The sequence below is a fragment of the Mustela nigripes genome, chromosome 9 (genome assembly GCF_022355385.1).
Source record: "Mustela nigripes isolate SB6536 chromosome 9, MUSNIG.SB6536, whole genome shotgun sequence".
NCBI classification, from domain to species: Eukaryota; Metazoa; Chordata; class Mammalia; order Carnivora; family Mustelidae; genus Mustela; species Mustela nigripes.
In genome coordinates, this window is record NC_081565.1 from 12,380,415 (window position 1) to 12,403,176 (window position 22,762).

At 46.3% G+C, this 22,762-nt stretch overlaps 2 protein-coding genes across 5 annotated transcripts in view; one reads left to right on the forward strand and one right to left on the reverse strand.

Annotated features, from left to right (window-relative positions):
- Positions 1-8,105, reverse strand: part of MORN5 (MORN repeat containing 5) — a 27,952-nt gene extending 19,847 nt beyond the window's left edge. For 2 of the 4 annotated variants that reach the window (XM_059410873.1, XM_059410872.1), the window contains exons 1-3: positions 7,984-8,105; positions 4,427-4,574; positions 2,697-2,808 (exon numbers count right to left, since the gene is read on the reverse strand). In XM_059410873.1, coding sequence (XP_059266856.1) covers positions 2,697-2,808; positions 4,427-4,574; positions 7,984-8,030 — 307 coding nt within the window. In that variant the 5' untranslated portion in view covers positions 8,031-8,105. The remainder of the gene's footprint in view (positions 1-2,696; positions 2,809-4,426; positions 4,575-7,983) is intronic. The other 2 variants (XM_059410874.1, XM_059410875.1) reach the window with 1 other exon arrangement.
- Positions 8,106-8,204: 99 nt separating this feature from the next.
- Positions 8,205-21,635, forward strand: NDUFA8 (NADH:ubiquinone oxidoreductase subunit A8). The gene is made up of 4 exons (XM_059410876.1): positions 8,205-8,370; positions 14,607-14,770; positions 17,842-18,007; positions 21,317-21,635. Exons 1-4 carry the CDS (start codon positions 8,320-8,322, stop codon positions 21,452-21,454), a joined length of 519 nt encoding a protein of 172 aa, XP_059266859.1. The 5' UTR covers positions 8,205-8,319; the 3' UTR covers positions 21,455-21,635.
- The last annotated feature ends 1,127 nt before the right edge of the window (positions 21,636-22,762 follow it).

Consider the following 22,762-nt stretch of genomic DNA (forward strand, 5'->3'; position numbering starts at 1 on the left):
TGACCGCATTGGGAGTCGCCAGAGGAGAAGGAAGTATGCAGGGAAGACCACCACGCTGCCCATGAGCCTGGCAGAGCCTCACCTTTGACAAAACTAGCCACCGCGTGACAGCTGAAGGCCTGAGGCCAGGGGCTCTCTCTTCACCTATGGGCTTTCGCTGGGGGTGAGGAGCCCGTGACAGAGTCCAGGCCCTGTCATAACTAACCCAGGAGGGGCCACAGACAAGGTTCTCAAGTGGGACCTAGACTGGCGGCTCCTTGAAGGCAGGCATGGTCCCCTTGGGGCCCAGCTAGTGTCTGACACAGAGTAGGTGCTCAGAAAAATCCAATGTCATGAACTTAACGCCCACACCTCATCTCCCCTGCTGTGATGTCAGTATTATCTTCCCTGTGCCATTCTTTACTGAGCACCGACTCGGTGCCAAGCAATGTGCCAGGCACTGGGGACGCAGCAGTGACGAAGACAGAGCCCCCTCTCTCATGGAATGCAGTCGGCGTGGGAAGAGGGACACTGCGCACTCAGGACAGAGCTCTGGGTACGAGCCCTGGCCACTCCGCGGGATGCCACAGGGAGACCTTGCCTCATCGGGGAATTCAGGGAAGGGGCCCCAGACAAAGGGACGTGACGCTGAGACCTGCAGGCTGGGAAGGAGTTATTTGGGTGAAATGGGGGGCGGGTAGAGCATCCCAGCAGAGGAAAAAGCAGGAAAGAGCATGGTCTTTTCAAGGTCTAGAGATAGAGCCAGCACAGCGAGGGAGGAGAGAATATCCCAGAAGGGCAGGTGGTGTGGGCTGAGGGTAGGCTCAGCCACAGGAGCCAGAGAATGAAAGTCATTTTAAAAATCTGCAACCTTCTCATGAGAGGAGCAGAGAGGCACGGAATGGTAGGTAACAGGGGTGGGGATGGAGGAGAGTGGCAATCAGAGTCATGTTCTGCAAAGACAAGAGTGCCCACAGAGTGCAGGATGGCCCGGAGCGAGTCAAACCTAGATCTCAGGAGACTAGGTAATCCAGGGGAGAGGTTGGAGGTCTGGGACACAGCAGCACCAGAGAGGGTGAAGGAAGCCCGGCGTGGCACATAGGGGGGCCTCAGTCAATAATTATTCAATGAATGCATGAAGGAATATATTTAAGACGTAGAATCCACAGGACCAGGGGTGCCTGGGTGGCTCAGTGGGTTAAGTCTCTGCCTTTGGCTCGGGTCATGATCTCAGGGTCCTGGGATCGAGCTCCACATCGGGCTCTCTGCTTGGCAGGGAGTCTGCTTCCCCATCTCTCTCTACCTGCCTCTCTGCCCTCTGCCTACTTGTGATCTCTGTCTGTCAAATAAAGAAATAAAATCTTAAAAAAAAAAAAGAATCCACAGGACCAGAGAGATGGTTGCTTGTGCACAGGGAAAGAAGAAGGCAGGACTCGGCCCACCCAGGTGGATGGGGTGACAGTCTCTGGGGGTGACAGTCTCTGAGGTGCAATCCCTGTGGGGAGAAGGGAATGAGTTCTGTTCTGACAAGGTAAGGGGTGCCAAATTGGGGTGTTGGGGAAGCTGGCTGCAGGAACCTGGGGCTCAGGAATCTTGATCTCCATTTGGAAACTGATGGTATAAATGAACCCTTAGAGGTGAATCAGCTTGTTTAGGGAGAGGGGACAGAATGTTACAGAAGAGGGCTTGAGGCCAGAGAGCCCCGGGAACCCCCACATTGAAAACTAGGGGGAAGAGGAGCTGACAAAGGAGACAACGGGAGAGAAGGTTCACCGGGTCAACTATCTGATTCAAAGTGACACAACCAGTGTTTGAGCTCAGGTCTGCCTGACTCCATCCTGGGTGCCTTCTGGAGCCTTCTGCCCTCATGGAGGCTGACTTGCCCGGAGCCTTCTGCCCTCATGGAGGCTGACTTGCCCGGGCTCATCCTGCTACTGAGAGGGAATTGAGGACTCAAACCCAGACCTTCTAGCTCCAGGCTTGGTCAACTCCACCACACCATGTCATAAGTTAGGAATTATGCTTATGGTTTGCACAGTCATTTTCCCATTTGTCATTTTGGATGTATCGTCTCAGCTGGGCCAACCACTATGCCCCTGGGGTGTAGCTGACCGCGCACAAGCTGGAAACACACGTGAGCCCCTTCCGTGGCTGCTCTCCGAATCCAGAGTCTGGGCCTACATGTCACCCTCCACGATGGAACATGGTTTCTGATGATACAAGGGACACAGAGAGGAAGACCTGGGCCCCCTGGGGAGCTCCACCCCCAGGAAGCAGGTCTGGAGTCTGGAGCCTCAGTTTCCTCCTCTGCCACATGGGACCAGAAAGGTGGGCATGGCAGGGTCGTCTGGAGATTCTGTGAGACCGGCAGCACAGAGCCTCGGCCGGAGCCTGGTACACGGGGCACCCGCTCCTTCCTCCGGTGCTGCTTAGTTTCCACGCGACAGCAGGTACTAGGGACAATGACAGCCGAGATGGGTCGCGCCCCTCCTGCATGCCAGACCTTGCTGGAAACACTTTGCCTGCGCGAGCTTACTTAAAACAGACTTGTCAGCTGGATGATGCTACAGAACTCCGTTTGCAGGAGAGAAACCGAGGCACGGGGCTGGGATGGTGGACATCTGAGGGGGACTTCAAGGGGCTGTGGCCCCTTATGTAAGGCTGCCTTTCGTTTCCCCCCCAGTCTGGGTGTGAATAAAGGGAGGGTGCCCGGGTACCTGCAGGCTTCAAGCCATGGCAGATCTCGGTGTAAAACCTGCGATCGCAGCTGTCGCAGTAATGCCAGTGCTCTGCCTCGTACTGCAGCCCGTCCGAGAAGGTGTACGTGCCCTGGAAGACATGGAGCATGCGCGCAGGGCTGAGGAAACCCTTCTGCCAGGGAGGACGGGTGTCATGGCAAGAGGCGGCTTTCTCACCTTCTCATCGCCACAGAGGAGCCATGAGAGCTATTCCGGCTACCGGGGCTGTGATGAGTAGAAGGAACGGCTATAGTGCTGGGCTCTGTGGCCACTCTCCGCACGATGCGGGGCAGATGACCCAGCCCTTGGTTTCCTCATTTGTAAAACTGCCTCCTAATGGTAGATATTTTACAGGGTTGATTCGATGAGATAGTGCACCGGCAAAGCGTTTAGCACAGAGCTAGCTAAAAAAGTCACAGCCACTGGTCACAAGCCCTTTGTCCAAACATGTACATTCTGCCTCTGCTGCCCCAGGGCTGAAGGAATCCCCAGGATGTAGAAGTCGCATTGGCTTGGGCATCAGGAAGTGTAGGTGGAAATTCCGATACTATTAATTCACTGTGTGACCTTGGGTAAGTCACATCCCCTTCCTGGGGCTCAGACTCTCCAAGTGGTAAAACAAGAATGTTCCTTAACCTTTCGAAGGTGGGCATTTGTGAAACGTAGGTCTTTCCCAGGAGAAAACCACAGATACACAGAAATTTTGGCATATAAAGCCGGAGCAGGGGTAGTTTCTACTGACCCCCTGAATTGTATGCATGGCCCACAAGTCCCAGGTGGGATTAGATGGAGTAGAGGACTTGTCATGAGAGCAGCAGTGGTTGTGGAAGTAGTACTAAGACCTAACACTGAGTGCTTGCTGGATGCTGGGTACTGAGCACTGGGGACTAAGCACTGAGCACAGTGCTTAGAGAGATCACCTCATTTACACTCACAACTGCCCCAGGAGGTGGCCGGTGTTGGGGCAGGCGGAATAACGGTCCCCCTAAGATATCCACCTCTACCTGCTGGAGCCCGTAAAAATGTTAGCCTCATCCGGCAAAAGGTCCTTTGCGGATGTGACTAACCGACAGCTCTTGAAATGGGGAGATTTTCCTGAATTACCTGGGTGGGCCCAATATAATCACAAGGGTCCTTGTAAGAGGGAAGCAAGGGGGTCAGAGGGATGAAGGACAAGATGATGACAAAAGCAGAGAGAAGGGGATGTGATGACAGCAGCAGAGGTCAGATTGAGACATGGACACTGGCCAAGGAACGCAGGAAACTTCTGGAAGATGGCAAAGGTAAGGAAATGGATCTCCCCTACAGCTTCTGGAAGGAATGCAGCACGGCTGACTTATTTTAGACTTCTGACTTCCAGAACTGTAAGGTAATACATTTCTATTGTTTGAAGGCAAAGAGTTTATCGTAATTTGTTACAGCAGCAATGTGAGATACAACTATTGTCCCCAGTTTATGGGGGAAGTCATGGGCCCAAGGTCACTCAGTTAGTTCGTGATACACTAGGCTTCAAACTCATCGTGGTCTCTCTCCAAGGGCCCTTCTGGATCCAGAGGAGTGGATTCCAGAGCTCTGGGAGATCGGGTAGAGGGGAGCAGCAGGAATGGAAGGAGGGGGGCGCCGGATGGACAGATCAGGGTGCTCTGTAGTGGGGGTTCGTCCCGTCCAGGGCTTTGCCCTCTGCAGCCTCCCCTCCTCAGGCTAATCACCTTCACGACCAGTCCCTTTTCCCAAACAGCATCAAAGCGGCTCCCGCTGGGGAAGTACAGGGTTCCTTGGCCATGAAACATGCCGTCCTTCATTTCCCCGACATATTTCGTTTTAGTCGGGAGGATGTACTCAGCGTCGCCCTCCATCCTGCGAGGACAAAGGGAAATCAGTGGACTGGGCAGAGCCGCGGGAGGATCAGAGCGGGCAGGCACAGCAGAGCAAGTGGGAACCTCATTCTCGGGGCCCTCAGGGGTTACTGTCCCAGTAATATTCTGTTAGAAAACAATGTTTTTGTTTCCCTCAAAAACGCAAAAATGAGGGGCGCCTGGGTAGCTCAGTGGGCTAAAGCCTCTGCTTTCAGCTCAGGTCATGATCCCAGGGTCCTGAGTTCGAGCCCTGCATCGGGCTAACTGCTCAGCAGGGAGCCTGCTTCCCCTCCTTTCTCTCTGCCTGCCTCTCTGTCTACTTGTGATCTCTGTCTGTCAAATAAATAAAATAAAATCTTTAAAAAAATGCAAAAATGAGAGGGTCTGTGTTGTGATGGTGGGGGATGGGGCACAGAGTTTTGTTGGTTTGTCTTCGCCTTCACCTAGAGGGTGTCCTGGGGTTCTCACATCCCATAACACAGCCCTTGGTAGGTCCAGAGAGGGGAGGGATGTGCCCAAAGCCACACAGTAAACACTGGGAAGCAGAGACTCGGCCAGTTTTCCTGGCAGCTGGTTTTGTGTCCTCCCTGTCCCCCATGAACAGCCCACCCCTGCCCTTTACAGCACTTGTAGGTAATGGGAAAAGGATGAAATTCAGACAGGGGGCATAGGTTTGAATCGTACTTCACCATTTCCTAGATGTATTATCTTGGAGACTTTCTTAAACCTTTTATTTTTTCCCTCCTTCCTTCCTTCCCTCCTTCCTTTTTTCCAACAAATCCTTACAGAGCATCTGCTCCATATCAGCACCTACCACACATGCTGAGTCTGGTCTGCTGGGTACAACAAGGTCACAGCAGTGATCAAGGCATCCCTGCCATCAAGGGGATTCACGGTCTAGTGGGCAACACAATTAAGCAATTGCAGAATATGTGGGACTTGCCATGGAGGGGGAAGCAGGTCTCTACAGGAGCCCAGGCCAAGGAAGCCCAGCTTGACCAGCTGACCACTTACTTCATGTGTGAAGTGGCTGAGATTAATGCCCAAGATAATGTATAACCCAGATAATGTATAATGATTTTCCTAGTAAAGGGCCCGACATCTGGTAAGTGCTGAAGAAGTAACCTTTCCTCCATTTCTTCATTCCTGTATTCCTTCCCTGTTCTTCCCCTGCTGGCTAGAAGTCATCTCCTCTAACTCTGAACTTCTTTAGGCTTTTGTTTGTATGTCTGTTGGATGCTTAGCACTTTCTGCCGTGCGTTGGAATTGTATTTCTCATATTCCCTATTTAATTAAAGGTCTGGAGAGGAAGACCTTGGTGTCCTCAGTTCTCAGAATCATGATTCTGTGTAAACAGGTGCCCTGTAAACAGCTACTGCATCAGGAGTGAAGGGAACTGACCGAGGGGATGAAGGAAGATGCCACTGGGGCACAGGCCCCGAGCAAAAGAGTGCTGTGGTCAGACAATGTGGCACAATTTCTGAGCAATGCAGACCTACAGCCACCAAACCTGAGCACAGGCCACCTCCGTGCCTGTGTGACCTTGGGCCAGTTCCTTTGCCTCTCTGAACCTGAGTTTCTCATCCGTAAAATGGGGATAATGACAACACTCCTCTTCTTGAGATAATTAGATGAAATAATAGCTATGGAACAATAGCAGAATGCCTCAAATAGAGTAAGAGTCCTATTGTGTTCACTGTTGTCTTTATTCTCCTGCAAGACATGAGAGGTAAGAGAATGCCTTTTCTCCTTTATGTGTTTACTTGAAATCACATCTACCATTTCTGTCTCCATCAAAACCCTTCTCAGAGATTAGACGCCGTTCCCTTTTTTTTAAACTGCAAACTGGATATCAGTGCTCAAACCTTCTACAGACGTCTCCAGCTCATCCCAAATGAAATTTATCCTCTTTTCCTCCAAAGTGGACCCTCCTCAGAGTTCTCAGTTTCCACAAATGACATCAGAATCATCCAGGTTCAAAGCCAAGAGCTAGGCACTGAGCTGGGACTGGAGGCACTCTCTGAGTGGGACTGGGAACCTATCAGTTGCCAAGTCCTGGCAATGAAAATTCCCAAACTTCTACATCTACATCTTTCTTTCCTGCAGCCCTCCCCCACCCCCCCGCTTCTGCTTTGGTCCAAGGTCCTGGACTTTTACTAGGACAACCATGGGCTCTGACTTGATCTCCCCATCTCTACTCTGCTTCCCTCTCTCCTTCTTTTCTTTCCCTTCTCTTCCTCTCTCTCATTTTTCCTCCCATTTTTCTTTTATTTGCTCAAGACAAAAGCCTTCATTATAAATTAAAGGTAGTTTAAAAGAACAAAGATATAAAGACTCCAATCCATAGTGAGGATACACTTATGATATCTCAAATTTAATTCATTCATTCATTCAGCCAACATTTACTGAGTACATAGTGTATGCACTATGAAGAGGGATACAGAAATGAAACAAATTAGATTTCCTAATGCCCAGCCCTACCAAGAATCTATCTATCAGTGGCTCCCCCACCCATAAAATTATGCACAGTACTCAGATCTCTCTATGCCAGACATAGACCCACCCTTCCAGCTCTGGCTCTCTCTCTCCTCTAGATATGTCCAACACTCCAGTCACACTGAACTGCCTGCTCTTCCACTTGTAAATCCTCTAAACTATTGCCCATGCTGTTCCCTCTGCCTGGAAACATTCTTCACCCTGCATCTCTACCCACCTAAATCCCACCCAATCTTCAGGGCCCATCTCAAGTATTTTCTCCTCCAGAAAGCCTTCAAGGACTGCACCAACTGGATGTGTCCTCTGTAGGAGCTCAGTAGCAGGGCTCCATAGAAGAAAACACATGAGCTTTCGAGTCAGACCTGGGTTGTGATCCCTCATCTGCCCAACACCAACTCGTACTTTGAGTAAGTTACACAGTTATTCTGAGCCTCACTTTTCCCATCTGCAAAATGAGGATAATATCCACCTCATAGGGTTGCTGTGAGGAAGGGAAGATTCGGGCAAAGCCACTATCTGAAATTATCTTTTCATTTCTTTGTTTATTGGCAATACACCAACTAGACTGTAACCTCCATGACAGTAAGGATCTTGCTTGACATTTTTTAATATTTTTACCCCCATATCTAAAACTGGCAGATAGCAAACACACAAGTATATATGGAATGAATATACCTCAGCTCTGCTGCTTATCAGATATGTGTCCTTGAGCAAGATACTTTACTTCACTGGGCCTCATTTTCCTGAACTGTAAAATGGGAATAATCAAGCCTACGTGAAGGGTTGTCCTGAAGGTTAAAAGGAATAAAGTTTGTGATAGTGTCTGGTACAAAGTCCTTTGCAAATGCGAAAAAGCAGCCGTCTTTTCCCAATCACAAATACTCAAGACATAGTGAATCAGATGAGGCCCTTACCTCCCGTCTACATATTCCCCAATATATTGGCTTCCTGTGTACTCCATGGCGCCAGCCTCTAGCCTCCAGCCCTTGGGATCCCAGAGTCTCAGTGCGTCGCGTCTCACCAGGACAACCAAGAAGGGCGGGGCCTAAGCAAAGCCCCGCCCCCAGCGCCTGCCGACCTTCCAGACACTGCGCACGCTCTGTGGCTCGCGGTTGGGCAGAGCAGTGCGCCTGCGTGGCCGGCTGCGCAGGCGCAGGCGTGAGGTGGCCCTTGGCGGTCGAAAGGGGAATTCAAGGAGACGGGGGCGACGCGGCTGCGGGCGCCTCCTCGGGTTTGGGGCTGCCGCCATCATGCCGGGGATAGTGGAGCTGCCTACTCTGGAGGATCTGAAAGTGCAGGAGGTGAGGCTCGTTCGGAAGCCAGGCGAGCGGGGCATAGGGCTGCAGCTTTTCGGGCCTGGGCCCAAGCCTGCTTCGTCTCACTAGACTGTGGGCCCCGGCTTCCCCCACGCAGTGCCCCCCCAACACAAACACAGGTCGCTTCCCGGACTCCCCCTCCTCACCTCCGGGAATCGCCTCACCCCAAGCCCATCATGCAGTGGCTCTGTAGCGCTTTCCTTTCCAAACCCACCGTGACCCCCAACGATCTGCTTGTCATTGACGTGAATAATAGTGGTACTTTTTCTGAAGCACCAGCCAGGGCCACTTTACTTACTTTAATGGCACGGAATACTTAACCCTTTCCGCGAAGGGAGTATGCAACCCCGGGTGCTCGCAGCCGAGCGCGAGAGAGACAGTCGCTTCCAGGTGGCCTCATCCTTACCGTGTTGGAGTGGAACTAGGAAGAGGAAGCAGCAAGAGGAGATGGTACTGGAGAGTGGAGTTGCGCACAGCCCTGGGAGGGTGTTTGGGAATAGGACACTTAAGGCACTCATTTATTTAGGAGGATATCATTGAATAATTGCCGTATACATACACACCAGAATAAGAGGTATGGTCCCTGCCCTCACAGAGCTTGTAATCTAACGGGGAGACAGACATAAAGAGGCAGTTGCAGTACAGTGGCATTTGTGCTATGAAGTGAAGACAAGACAGTATATACAGATTATTGCAAATACAGCCACGCCTTGTCTAGATGTCAGGCAGGATGCCCCTTAATTACTTTACATCCACGAATACATCACATTCTGCCAGCAGCCTATGATCTAGGGTATTCTTGGTTTCTTCCTGTGAAAGGTGAGAAAACAGGCCTTGGGAGTAGAAGTCATTCGCCCAAGGTCATGTGGTTTAGTAGGCGGTGGAGCTGGACTGTGAATCCAGGTCTGAGTTTAACACCCATGCTTTTAAACTCTTGTATTACGGGCAAAAGCTGAAGGGAGTGAGAAGGCATAGCAGGATGTTTTGTGTCTGGGAGACAGGTGCTCTTTGATGTGATTCTAGGGTTGTGGGAAGCTCAGTTGTTGCTAAGCCTGGAGATAGGTACCTCAGACTGGTAGGAGTGGGAAGCAGCTTCTCCAAGGCCAGACTTATTTTATAAGTGAGGGTGGTGGGGAGAGGTGGAAGGTTTTAAGGCAGAAGAGTGTCATGGCAGGCCGGGATAGTAGAAAGACTAGGCTGCATAAAAGGAGAAGGAGGGCAACACTAAAAATGATGTGCCAGAAGTTATAGCCCAGAAGTTAAGGGTTTTACTTTCATGACTTCACTTCATCTTAGGTGCCTGTGAGAATGGCAACTGTTGTTTTTCGCAGATGAAGGGCTTTTTGCTACGTTCAGGGACTTTAAAGTAAAGTGATATTTATTAAGTGGTGGCCTCCAGTGTTCAGTCTTTGGTTTCTTGTCCCACAGTGAAGCTGGGTTAGCCTGAGACTGCTGGATTTTTCATGGGAGCTTTAATTTGATTCAGCAAACACCCGAGGTTCTACTTCTGCAAATATTCTGTATCTGGAATAAATTTGCTGTTAGTGTTTATACAGTTGAATTGAAATACAGATAATTACATAAATCACTAAAATAGAAGACAAAGTGATTAAGTGCTATGGAAGAGGAGCAGACGTAGTTTAGGAGAAGAGAGCAGGATTTAAAGTTGGATCTAAATTCCAGGCCTGACTGCTTGGTTACCTTGATTAGTCACTTGGAGTATTTGCAGACATAGTTATTTTATTTGTAAGATGAAATGATTCCAGCTAGCTCTATACTTCTCTGAGGCTGTAAAGGGAAGAGAGAAAGCCCTTCTCGGGCATAATGTGAGACTTGGCTAAATGGTATTTGAAGAATAGCATTTATAGGCCGAGATGGAGAAATGGGCTTTAAGCGAGGGTTAGATCTGAGTGAAGGTAAGGAGATGGGAAAATGCAGGGGTCCACTGATGAGTTCTGGGGACCATGAGTTCAGTGTTCTGAGATAGCAGCAAGTCCCTTTGTGGAAGCATCTTGGGTGAGAAGGCTGGATCCAGAGGCTTTAAATACCCCGTGAAAAGTTTAGGCTTTGTTCAGCTGTTAAGCCTGAGTCCTTCCAGGGCTTTGTTGCTAATTTGTTTTAATGGAGTATGATAAGAATTGTCTTTTAGGTAGATCCCTCTGGCAGCTCTGTGAAGAATGGATTGAAGAGAGGAAAAGAAAAGCAAGATTAGTTTTAGTGGCTGTTGAAATAATGAGGAGGCTATGAATGACCTCAGCATAATTGGGGACTGCTCACAGAATGAAAGAACAGATTTATCTGGAAGTCATCAGACGCAGCAGTGACTTAGGTATCATAGGCAGGAAAGGTTGAAGAGTCTGTCAGATTTGTGACCTGACAGTGGGGCTGAGGAAGCCAGAGGGAGCAGATTTGATAGACAAATTAAACACGTTTTGGACCTTGTTTTCTTTGGAGTTATAACACATCCCTGTGGAAGAAGCATTCAGAAGCTTAGGCTGGAAACTCCTTGTACACATTGACAGTTTTGAGCAGAAATAATAGCTAATATTTATGATATGCTAGGCACTGTTCTTAATATTTTTATATGTGTTAACTCCTTGAAATCCTTAATAGTCCTATCAAATAAGGACTATTATTTCCCATTTTCCACAAATTAAGTAAAATGGAAGGCACAGCATGATAAAGACTGTAGAAAGAGGTGCAGACATGGTTTAAGGAAGAGAGCCGGACTGGAAGATTGGGTGTAGATTTTAAGACTTTTTCTGCCTCCCTTTCCACACCTGCAGACTGTATAGACCTGCTGTATGGGGGGGCTGTCATGAGGGTAAATGAGGAAGATGCTGGAACTCTGTGTTCTTTGAGACAAAGGGAGCTGAATGAATTTGAGAGGGTATTCACAGTAAGCAGCTGTGAAAAGGTGTTGTTTCTGTTGGAACTCATCAGACTTCGTGAAGAAGCAGGTGAGGGGAGATGGTGGCATCCAAAGTCCTTTGCCCTCTCAGTGAAGGTAATGTAAGACAGAAAGGACTGACTGAAGGTCACGGTCTGTGAATTCCAGTTCTGCAGTTGCCACTGACCTGCTGTGTCATCTTGAGCACATCTCTTTCCCCAGGAAAGAGATTCGGTGAGTGGTTATTGTGTTTTATTTTCCTGTGACAGAGCGTATTTTATACGCTCAACAACATGGGTGTGCCTGGATTTTGGAAAAGACCTCTACATTGGTAGGAAAGTCAGGCAAAGAATGCAGTAACTTTTTTGGGCACGATAGCTGTGAAGGCATTTGAAAAGTCTTTAAGGCATTTGTCAAGGAAGTAAATATAACTGACTTAATTTTTAAAATATATTAAGTTTTTAAAAATTTGAATCTTGATTTTTGTTTTTTAAATTTTATTTATTTATTTGACACAGAGAGAGACCACAAGTAGGCAGAGAGGTAGGCGGGGGGTGGGGGGGAGCAGTCTCCCTGATGAGCAGAGAGCCCGATGTGGGGCTCGATCCCAGGGCCCTGAGATCATGACCTGAGCCACCCAGGTGCCCTGATTTTTCTTTTCTTTTTTTTTAAGAGAGGGAGCATGAGTGCATGTATGCACAGAGGAGGGGCAGATGGAGAGGAAGAGAGAATGCCAAGCAGGCTCCACGTCTGGTGCAGAGCCTGACATGGGGTTCGATCCCACAATCCTGAGATCATGACCTGAGCCAAGATCAAGAGTTGGGTGCCTAATCGACTAGGCCACCTATACGCCCCTGTCTTGATTTTTATTCTCTCAGCTCTTTACAGGTAATACAGCAAACAAGAGTATTCCCCTCAATAACCTAAATAAGCTCTTACTATAAAAAACTGTAATACAAAATCTTAGAGATTTTTAAACGAATTTATTAGAGTTGTCTTGCAGACTTTACTTTTATCATAAGTTTGTTTTTGCTTTGATAATTATAGCAAGTGGAATATTAGTAGGCATTGTCCTTTGTTCTCCTCTTCCTATAGTGTGTAGATGAATTACTCTTCATCTTTCCTTGCCATTTATTGTATTAATAACTTAACCTAAGCTATGTGAAATTCATAAAAAATAAAATTATAGGGGCACCTGGGTGTTACATTCAGTTAAGCATCTGATTCAGTTTCAGCTCAGGTCATGATCTCAGGGTTGTGAGATAGAGCCCTGTGGGGCTCCGCACTCAGTAGGGAGTCTGCTTGAGACTCTCCCTGCCTCTCCCCTCCATGTGCACTCTCTCTCTCTCTCTCTAAAACAAATAAATCTTTAAAGCATAAATCAAATTTATAAAATTTTTAGCATAAAAATAATTATAACATTATTCTTACATAAGAATCCTTAGTAAATATTTACAAATCAAATCCAGTAATATCTTACAGTGTAATACACTATGGCAGACTAGATTTTATTCTATCTATAATGGGAGAGTTTTAGAAAATCTGTTAGTGCTCTATACTTACAGATTAATGAAAAAAAAAAACAACCCTGAAATTTTCAGTCTTTCCAGAAAGGACAGTAAAAACAAAGCTAGTTCAGATTAGAAGGAAACTTCCTTTCTGAGGAATATCCGAAGAACTGTATCCCAGACAACAGTGACAGATGTTGAACGAAACTGTGCTTTAAAGTCTAGAAAAAGGCAAGAGTGCCTATTGCCATCACTGTTCATCTGTTTAGTCAAAGCAATAAGATAGGGAAAAAGGAGGAAAAAAAAGATTCAAATATCAGAGAGGAAGGGTGGTAGTTTTTACTTATAAATGGAAGTTTTTCCTCCTAATTGTCATTAGTTTTGTATCAGAGCTGAGTTCAGAAAGATCTGGCTAGAGAGGAGATAACAGTATACAAACAAGCAGTAACGAATTTGAAAATCTAATAGAAAAAAATATCCTATTAAGTGTATGAAAAATGTTAAAATATTCTGAAATTAAACAAGAAATGTGCAAGGTTTCTATATGACTGAAGCCCTGATTTTAACCAAAGAGCATAAGAATGACCTGAAGAAGAGAAGGGACATACTTAATTTTGGTGAGAAGGCATAATTCATGTAGTCTTGTCTCTTCTGTGAGTGTTGGATCCCCGTCCCTGGCACGCAATGAGCACTCACCAGCTACTTGTGCTGGGCACTATTTTGAGTGCTTGGTGAGCCACAGTAAACATGACATTTAATTATAGTTCCATTTAGGGAGAATTGACATCTTTAGTCTCAACTCTCTGTTGAAAAAAATCCCTACCCTCTTGGAGCTTATATTCTAGTGGGCACACACAGGGTGACCACTGATGATAGCTTTTATGAGGTCAGTAGAAAAAGATCCTCTGAGGAGATCAAATTTGAACAGAGACCCGATACTGAAAACATGCTTGTTCGCTCTGATATAATACATGACTAAACTTTGTGTGGTTCCAATGCAAATTATCAGACAACGGGGTTCTTCGGAAAGAATAACGGAAGCGACTTTGAAGGGAGGAACGCTGAGGAGGGTGGTCCTCCCACACAGCAAACGTTCCAAGTTCTAGTAATGAAGATGTTGTGCTGGGGCCCAGGAAAAGGCGGTGCACAAAGTTGGCCAGCAGACCCTTGCTGCGGGCGCAGTGAGAGGGACCCTGGTCTGTGTGCAGTCCCCTGTGAGTGAGCTATAACTACGCTTTCTCAGGAAAGTGTCCTGGGAGGCAAGTGAGAGACTGACATAGTTACGGGGTGGCTACCTTGGATATAGTCTGTAATTGTAAAAAATTCAAAAATTTTAGTACTTTATTATTAGTAATAGCTTTCCGGACTAGGTGCCCTCTTACTGAGCCTTTCCAGACTCGTCCTCTGTGATTCTTTAGTCTTCTGGGAAATTTATCTGTTCTATCACTTTTATTCCTGAAAAGGAGACTCATCAAGGCTCCCCAGAGGTAGGGCCCTCCATCATCCTTCAGAGCTCCGCTTTCAGAGAGCTAAGGGTTCTGTTAGGGCTGCCGTTTGCTTATGTCGTAAATGGGGAGAGTAATGTCCGTCTAATGAGATGACTGTGAGGGTATATAGAACATCATGCATGTGAAAGAGCCTTGCGATTTCTAAAGCAGCAGAGATCACAAGAGATTATAATGGGAGCCCCTGTCTTTAATTTTCGTGGTGGAGGTAGACCAGTGCTACCTGTATTTCCTCTGTTTTGAGTGGCAGGAGGTGAAGATGAGGAAGTGATACCTGGTCACAGATCTGTGGTCTGTCTCCTGCTGTCCTTTCTCCAGGTGAAAGTCAGTTCTTCGGTGCTCAAAGCTGCTGCCCATCACTATGGAGTTCAGTGTGATAAGCCCAACAAGGAGTTCATGCTCTGCCGCTGGGAAGAAAAAGACCCCCGGCGGTGTTTAGAGGAAGGCAAGCTCGTCAACAAGTGTGCTCTGGACTTCTTCAGGTAACAGTCTTTCACATCAGTGCTGCGGGGCTGAAACATGTAGGTGTCTGTATCCCGGTGAACATTAAGTGAAGGAAGAATTTTGGTAGGAAATGCAAGACCTTGAAATCCGATAGACCCAAAAAGCCTACAGTAAGTGATGCAGTTATTTTTGTTATTTGTTTTTATTATTTGGTGTGTTCTTTAATATTTGTGAATGTTAATTTCCTAGTTATAGAATACTATGTTATCTTATATAGGATAGTTAGGAAAAATTTGTAGAAGTACGTAATACCAACTCAGCTCACTGCTTGCTAACAGGAATTCACTAGATTGCTGTTACTACAGAACACTCAGTTACCGTGGAGTGAAAAGTGGGTACAGAGTCAAGGTTTTAAGTAGGCCATTATGCTTGATACTGTAAGTAAAAAAAATCCAGATTGTAATTGTAGAGAAATGTTTTGACAGACTGTCTTAAAAGGGACCGAAACTCTACTTGAAAGGAATTGGCTTGTGTAGCTGTAAAGCCCAGGAATAGGACTGGGATTAGGCAGGGCTGGAATCAAAGGGCTTGCATAATTTCATAACTACTTCGTATCTTTTTGCCTCATTTCTCCTCCCCCCAGTCTCTTAGTTCTGTTTTTCTCTGTCAGGTTCATTTTCAGAGAGACTCTTTGCTTGCTGTAGCAGAAGTGGCCACCAGCCACTCCACACCGCTATGCTGCTTGCCTAGTACACGTAGACCAGCCGTGCAGTTGTCCAGTTGAGCAGGGCTCCCAGGACTGAGTCTCATTGGCCTGACTGCTTGATTTCATATGCATATCTTTGAATCAGGTGTGTGTCAGGAGATAAAATGCTGTGCTTGGTCAGGCCTAAAGTGGGGAGTAGACTTAGATTCAGCTAAACCACTCTGCTGAGAGATAGGGAGGGATTGTTCCCTAAAGGGAAATTAGAAGGATGTTACAGAAGAATGGGGACTGACTGCTGGCTAGGCAAAACCCACAGATGTCCACTATAATGACGGGAGAGGGAAAAATCAAATTTCCTTCACATAATAGCTACTTTCTTTCTTTCTTGGTTCTGCTGTCTTTGTCCATATGCAAAGATATTTTTGTGGTTAGAGTCATGGTAGTGTATGACTTAACATTCATTTTTCCCTGAAACTGTTGGGAGCATTCTTTGCCATTGCTGGATTGTCTTTGTGACCATCCTTTTTAATGGCTATATAATATTCCACCGGCAGGTAAACCAAACCTAATTTGCCTGACCAATTCCTGTTATTAAACATCATTTTTCCTCCGGTTTTTGATTGTTTTAGATAAGTCTTCAGTGATTACTTTTGTGTAGCTCTTTTTCTCTTTTTCATTCTGTGGCATAAATTTCTCAGTAGTGAGATTATGCCATAAAAAGACTGAATATTATTTATGGCTCTTGGACTATAGTTGTCATTTTCTTAAAAGTTGGGTCACTTTATGCTGCCTTCAGTACTGTATCTTTTTCTACCTTACTGGCATTGTGTATTATTTAAGTATTTGATAGGTGCAAAATGATATTTATTCTTGCTTGAATCTGCATTGGTTTGATTGCTAACTAGTTTACGTGTTTACTTTTTAAAGTTTTCTAAGAGAACTTTGGAAAACAATTTCTGCTTTGGCCTAGAAGTAGTACTTTTAAGTGGACAGGGTTTGGATTTCACAAGCTCCTGAGGTGCCCACCTGCCTCCATGAGAGGTTGCTGCCTCCATGCTGAAGTCGCTCTTTGTAGGCATTAGGAGGTAATAGTTGGGTGTGGGTACCAGGGTAGCAGGGTCCAGAAGAGACTGAGTACTCCAGTAATGCTAGCAGCTCTTCTGCTGTCCCGTGCTGGAGGAATTAAAAAACTGGCATTGGAAACAGTAGCCTGCTACCAGCCTGATTCTCAATGGAGGGGGGTGCGGTTTTGTGTACTGTGGGCATCCTGTTCAGTGAGGCTAGGGGCCGTTCAGAAGAGCTCCATATGGCTTTGCTGGTCTTCCTTCTTTCCTGTGCACACCCCGCCACCCCCAGGTTACACTAGAATTCCTGGAAAGGTATGTAAGAAGCTGGGTACATTGGTTGCTTCCTAGGAGGGAAACCCAGCAAGAATGGAAAGCAGCTTTTTCACTGTGTATTTCCTCCATCCCATCTCTGAGGTTCTTCCTGAGCTGTGTGAAGTAAGATTCCCGTGTCGAGTGTAGCTAGATGCTTAGAGTACAGCAAGCTAGCACTTTCTAGTCATGATTCCATTAGGGGAAGGAGAGTGCTGTGCATTTCTTCCAGTGCCTCATGTAAGGCTTTTACTTAAAATAATGGTATTTTATTCTTCTTTGAATTGGCATTTATTGGATTACCAGCAAGGCTGAATGGTAAGAGAAGGGAGTTTTGCAAAATAATTGAAGCTTCTCTCTTATACACAAAAGTTAACTTTTCTTCAACCATTTTTGGTGGTCACTAAATGAATTACATGCTGCCTTGCTTCTTAACAGAGACCACCAAATGTAATTTAACTTTTTAAATGACAGATTAATCTGTTTCTGTTCAGTGCATTACTAGAGCGAGGGCTCTGAACTGTGAGGAGCATAAGGTGGTTTGCCTCTGCACTGATGACCTCAGGATCTTCCGCTTGTTGGTTTGTGTATTTGTCTTTTACAATTCTGTCTCTTCCTTTGCCATTGTCTGTCACCGCTGCCTTCTGTCAGCGTGCCTGTCTCAGATTATGCTGCCTCTTCCAAGTTTGCTAAACTGATCATCTTTAGAATTGGATCTAAAGGAAAGAACACGTAGACCCTAAGTGAGGAGTGTTCTGTGTAAAATATATGTGCCTCAGACCACAGTCTTCACATTTCAACTCATTTAGTTTGGCTGCATAAATAAATGAGGTCTTCTTCCTCAGAAATCTTTTTCTACTTACTGGTTCTCAATCTGAGGATCTCCAGATTGTCTGTAAGTGAGGTAAGAGCATCTGCTCTCCTACCTTTCAGAAAGCAAGGCTGTGCTTTTGAGGTGCTTTTTCCCTACTTTTCTGTTTTTCATTATTTTGCAAGGAGCTATCCCTAACCTAGCCCTCTTTTCCAGGCAGATAAAGCTTCACTGTGCGGAGCCTTTTACAGACTATTGGACCTGCATTGACTACTCCGGCCTGCAGCTATTTCGTCGCTGCCGCAAACAGCAGGCCAAGTTTGACGAGTGTGTGCTGGACAAGCTGGGATGGGTGCGGCCTGACCTGGGAGAGCTGTCCAAGGTGAAAAGTCTCCTCCTGCTGGATTCCACAGGCCAGATTTATCAGTACCTGAGATTTTTAAGTGTATCCCTGTAGTTTAAAAAGCATGTTTTCCTACTCTGTTCTGTATTTCCTATCTCAGTCATGACACCACCATCTCTTGAAACATCAGAAACCTCGGTGTCTTTTTTCTTCATGTCCCCTTCTCCCTTTATAAAAAATCATCAGTTCCTATAGGTAAGCATTTCCTGGGTGATTTTTTTGAGTCCTCTCACTGTCCCCACATCTGGAACAGGAGTTCTTAACTTAGGCTGTGCGAAGAGGGTGGTCCTCTTCAGATTTCAGAAGACCTTGTATCACCTGAAATTGAAGAATTTAGGCTATCATTACATCTTCACATGATCTGTATAGAAAATAAATATCACTTTTCTTTTTAAAACTTTTTGGGGACTTGCCCTTGCTTGCAGTATTCTAGCTTACAAGAGCCTGTGTGATCTGACTTACCCTGCTGCTGCTGTTTTGTTTTTTTGTTTTGTTTTGTTTTGTTTTTGAGAGAGGGGGTGGGGTGTGGAGCAGAGGGAGAAGAGAATCTCACGATTCTCACACAGGGTTTGATCTCATGACGCTGAGATCATGGCCTGAGCCGAAATCAAGAGTCAGACATTTAACCAACTGCACCACCCAGGTGCCCCTGACCTACTCCTGCTTCTTGAGCCTCATCATCCTCCATTACCTCTGGGACAGATAGGTGGCAGGACGGCAGGGAAAACTCAGGTTTGAATGGAGGAAGATAGTACTACTGAGTCACTGTGGGATCCTGAGCAAATTGCTGTTTCCTGTCCTACCACATCTCCGAAATAGGACCAGTACTCATCCCTAGTTTTCTGTGAGGATTAAGCTCGAGAGCTTTTGTGAACTTCCAGCCTAACGCCTGGTGCATAGGTCCACAGTTCGCCCTTGTTCCCTTCCCGTTATGTACAGTATCTGTGGGTAGTTGGGTCTTAAGCTTGGTGTCATAAGTAGATGAGTGGTTTAGCAACTTTGTTTTGCTTTTGTCCAGATTGATTATCTTCAGATACCTTCTTTTGCTGCCCTGCGCAAATCACTTTAAATTGTGGATAACTCTGTTGGAAGGTGGTGGGACCTACACATTTACCAATGAAAACAACCTTTTCTCATTTCTGTCTCTACTCAAAGGAGAATTAACAAATCATGCTGTTAAGAAAGCATATTGATTCCTGAACATTTGTGTTAATGTTTTTAAAAACGTATAAAATACTGTCTTGTTTTCAAAAGTTTTTTTCTTTAAGAGGATTATCAGTTTTAGTCATACTTAAAATCAGAATCCAGTAATCTTTTTTTAGAAACGTCATGACCAGCTGGATAAAGCCTAACTTTTCAGCTGTATTCACTTCCGCATTCCGCTTCCACTGGCTTGCCTTTCTCCCCTCTGTGCCACTGGCCAGTTTCTACTCACTCGTCTGCCCTCAGCTTCGAGATCATTGTCGTTTGAAGTTTCCAACCTTCCTAACCAGTTGCTCATAATTCCACCACCCTGGGAAGGCTACCATTGACAATAACTTACGGAGCACCTGCAAAGCATCAGGCACCTGACTGTGTAGTATCCTAATTGCACTGTCAGCCAGTAGCCCCATTGAGAGATGGGAAATTGAGCATTGGGTAGGCTGCCCAAGGTTGTATTCCTAGCAGTTAGTTTGACCACATGCTTTGCTCCTTTTCTCTTTCAATATGATACAGATGAGGAAGTTGTTTTCTTGTTCTTGCCACAATAATCTGTCCTTTTAAGGGGTCTGTTATTATTTTAAATTTAAGAAACATGTTTCTAGATTTATTTCATACATATCTTGCATTCCTGAAAGGAGCTTCACATGCCAGGTGGAGGCGTTTGGAGGAACTCTGTCAAGCAATAAGGAACCATTAGTGATCTCTGTGGTGGAGAGAAGAGAACACTATTCTAAAAAACAAGCAAACAGCTACTCTGGACCTGTAGACAGAAGGTTGGGTCCCTGCTCCAACTCTGACATGGAGCAGGTTAGCCTCCCTGGTCCTCACCTGTGAACTACAGATAATGTTTCACAGTGTGGTTATAGTAATAATTGTGCTGTTGTGTTCCCGAAAGCTCCATTCACAGTAAATGGTTTTTGAATTTGTGCAGATGGGAAGACTCCTCAGTCATATCATAGGGAGTGGCTTGAAGATCAGACCACTACAGAACAACATTGTTAATAACTCTGGCCGTGTCTTTCCATTTCTCTGTGTGCTTCCTCATCTTTAAAGTGAGAACAATTGCCGGTGGGTTTCTGATGGAGATTTTGTGACCATCAGGGCTGATGTGGATGGGACCACCTTCCGTCTCTCTCCTGTTCCCATCGTGTAGTGGTCCAGCGAGCTGCCAGGCCTGTTGGCTTGGCTCTCCCATTTCTGGTCCTGCCCCTCTCTGATCTAGCTTCCGTACCTTCCAGCCTGCACATGTGCTTGAACTGCTTCCCTGCTTCCATGCACCTGTTACCACGGGGGTCAAATTCAAACACTTAGCACATCATCCGGTACCCTTCACTGTCAGGCCCTTGTCAACCAGTGTAGTATGTTATTTAAAATGTTATTTAAAAGCACAAGCTTTGAAGTAGGCAGATCTGGCTTTGAGGACTAGTTTTCCCACTGTTAGGCAGGTGGCCACAGGGAACCTCTGTGAGATGATCTCATGGGAGTTTGAGAATGAAATGGAATAAGGTGCTCAGTGTCATTTGCAGTGGGTGCTTGGCGTAGGTGCCTCTTTTCCCACCACTATTCATGCAGCCTTTGCTTTACCATTCTAAAGATACGCCTCTCTGTGTACACACATACTGGTTACCTGGAATGTTTTCCTCCTGCTAATCTTTCTGCCTTGCTCATGGGCATCCTTTAAGATGACGCTAAAGGTTACCCCCTCTGAAATCATCTAGCCTGGTTACATGTGCACAGTCCTTGCTCTAAATCCTGAGTCCTAAGTGCCAGCATTCAGTTCCTGTCTCAGTTGTGATAATTTGTTTAGGAAGTCTTAGTTGATTTTCTTGTCTGGCTCCCTCGAGGACAGTGTGTGTCTTGTTCCCTACTGTTTCTGAAACTTCTACCACATGGAACGCCCCAGAGAAGGCTTTCTTAAATGTCCATTCAAAGGTCAAATGAGTCTAAATATGGTTTGCTGGGACTTGAAAAAAGAGGGTTGGTTGGGACAGCAGGACCAGAGAGGAAATGCTGGGAAGTGCGTTCTTGGTCTCCGACTGTTCCACCTGACCTCAGCCTTGCTTCTGTCCTCTTTGCCCTTCACAGGTCACCAAAGTGAAAACAGATCGACCTTTACCGGAGAATCCCTATCACTCAAGAGCAAGACCAGAGCCCAGCCCTGAGACTGAAGGGGAGCTGAAGCCTGCCAAACATGGCAGCCGTGTTTTTTTCTGGACCATGTAAAGATGGCTCCATGGCCCACACTCAGTCACATGCCCAGACAACCACTGGTGAAATTCCCACGCAGTTTGCATCGACCGATAGAGTGTTCTTTCCGGGATCACAAACTTAACAAAAAAGTTAATTTATGTGACTTGGCAGATATTCTATACCATTTCCTGGCCATTAAAAATTTTAAAGGAAACAGTTGTATTTTATTATGTTTTATATAACCTTTTGGCCTTTAAATATGACTTCCCTTAGCTTGTTCTTCTTGTGGTCCTGCCTGTTTCTCTCTCTTTGCTTTAAGTAGGCATTCACCAGTGTGGCTGGGGAGCCACATTCGACGAGGCAGAGATGATTGTGTAAGGGGAAGGCCCTCTTACCTGTCTGCGTTCACGCATTTTTTAGTCTTACCTCTCTCCTCATCGAACATCTCAGGCAAATAGCTTTTCCTGAAGGTCATACAAGGGAAGTGTCCAGGATAGGAGAAGTGAAGAAATGTTTGCGCCTTGTGACTCAGGCCATGGGAGGGGCCTCCTGGCTGGGTTTTAGGCAGTCTTGCTCAAAGTTTCTTAAAGCACCCAACTTCCACCACTTCCCCTTGATATCCCATCCTCAAGCATTATAACCCAGATGTTTTTCCTGATAGACCAGGGAGGTGGAGGCTGAACTCCCAGCTCCAAAGCCAGGAAGTCGGGAGGTCTGAGTGTCAATTCCAACCTTGGGTGTGTTCCTTAACCTCTTGTGAGAGGTTGAATTTGAGGACAAACTAAAGGCAACATGCTTATCTACCTCCTGGGCAGGTTAAAGCCACAAGTATTTATAAAGCTCTGGTTCAAAGCGCTATTATGTCCTTATTTTCCCTTTCATTCAGTTCCTTTTTCACTACCAGGCTCTTTCCTCTACATCTGACTGGGTCGCTCTACACCCTTCTGCCCGTGGCCTTGAGTTGTACATGGCCCTGCTGTAAGTAAGTCCGTGGCCACTCCCTGGGCTTTGATTTCCTTTTGTGGCACTCTGAAAAGCAGAGTTGTCCTATAAGTCTTTCCAAAGGCCTTTCTGACTCCCCACTCCAGAGATCCTAGGCGGAGAGAGTCCTGGGAGGCATTGGAGGAGGTACAGGGCCTGTTGCCCAAAGTGTCAGCACAGCTCAAAGACAAAGCCCTGTGTGATCGGCCTGACCCCCTCCCCCACCCTAGTCCTACCCCACAGTTGGGAGCACTTTGGGGGAACCTCACTCTCATCTGTTCTGCAAAAGTTCCTGGCTGGCTGCCTTTGCCTCATTCTTGAAATTAATGTAGAAAAAGAACAGAGTCTTAAATTTTATTT

Excerpts from the sequence above, each read along its gene's own strand:
- NDUFA8 (XM_059410876.1), top strand. The coding sequence starts at position 8,320 with ATGCCGGGGATAGTGGAGCTGCCTACTCTGGAGGATCTGAAAGTGCAG. Across the intron at positions 8,371-14,606 it reads AGGATCTGAAAGTGCAGGAG|GTGAAAGTCAGTTCTTCGGT; the intron begins GTGAGGCTCGTT and ends TCCTTTCTCCAG. Across the intron at positions 14,771-17,841 it reads TGTGCTCTGGACTTCTTCAG|GCAGATAAAGCTTCACTGTG; the intron begins GTAACAGTCTTT and ends CCTCTTTTCCAG.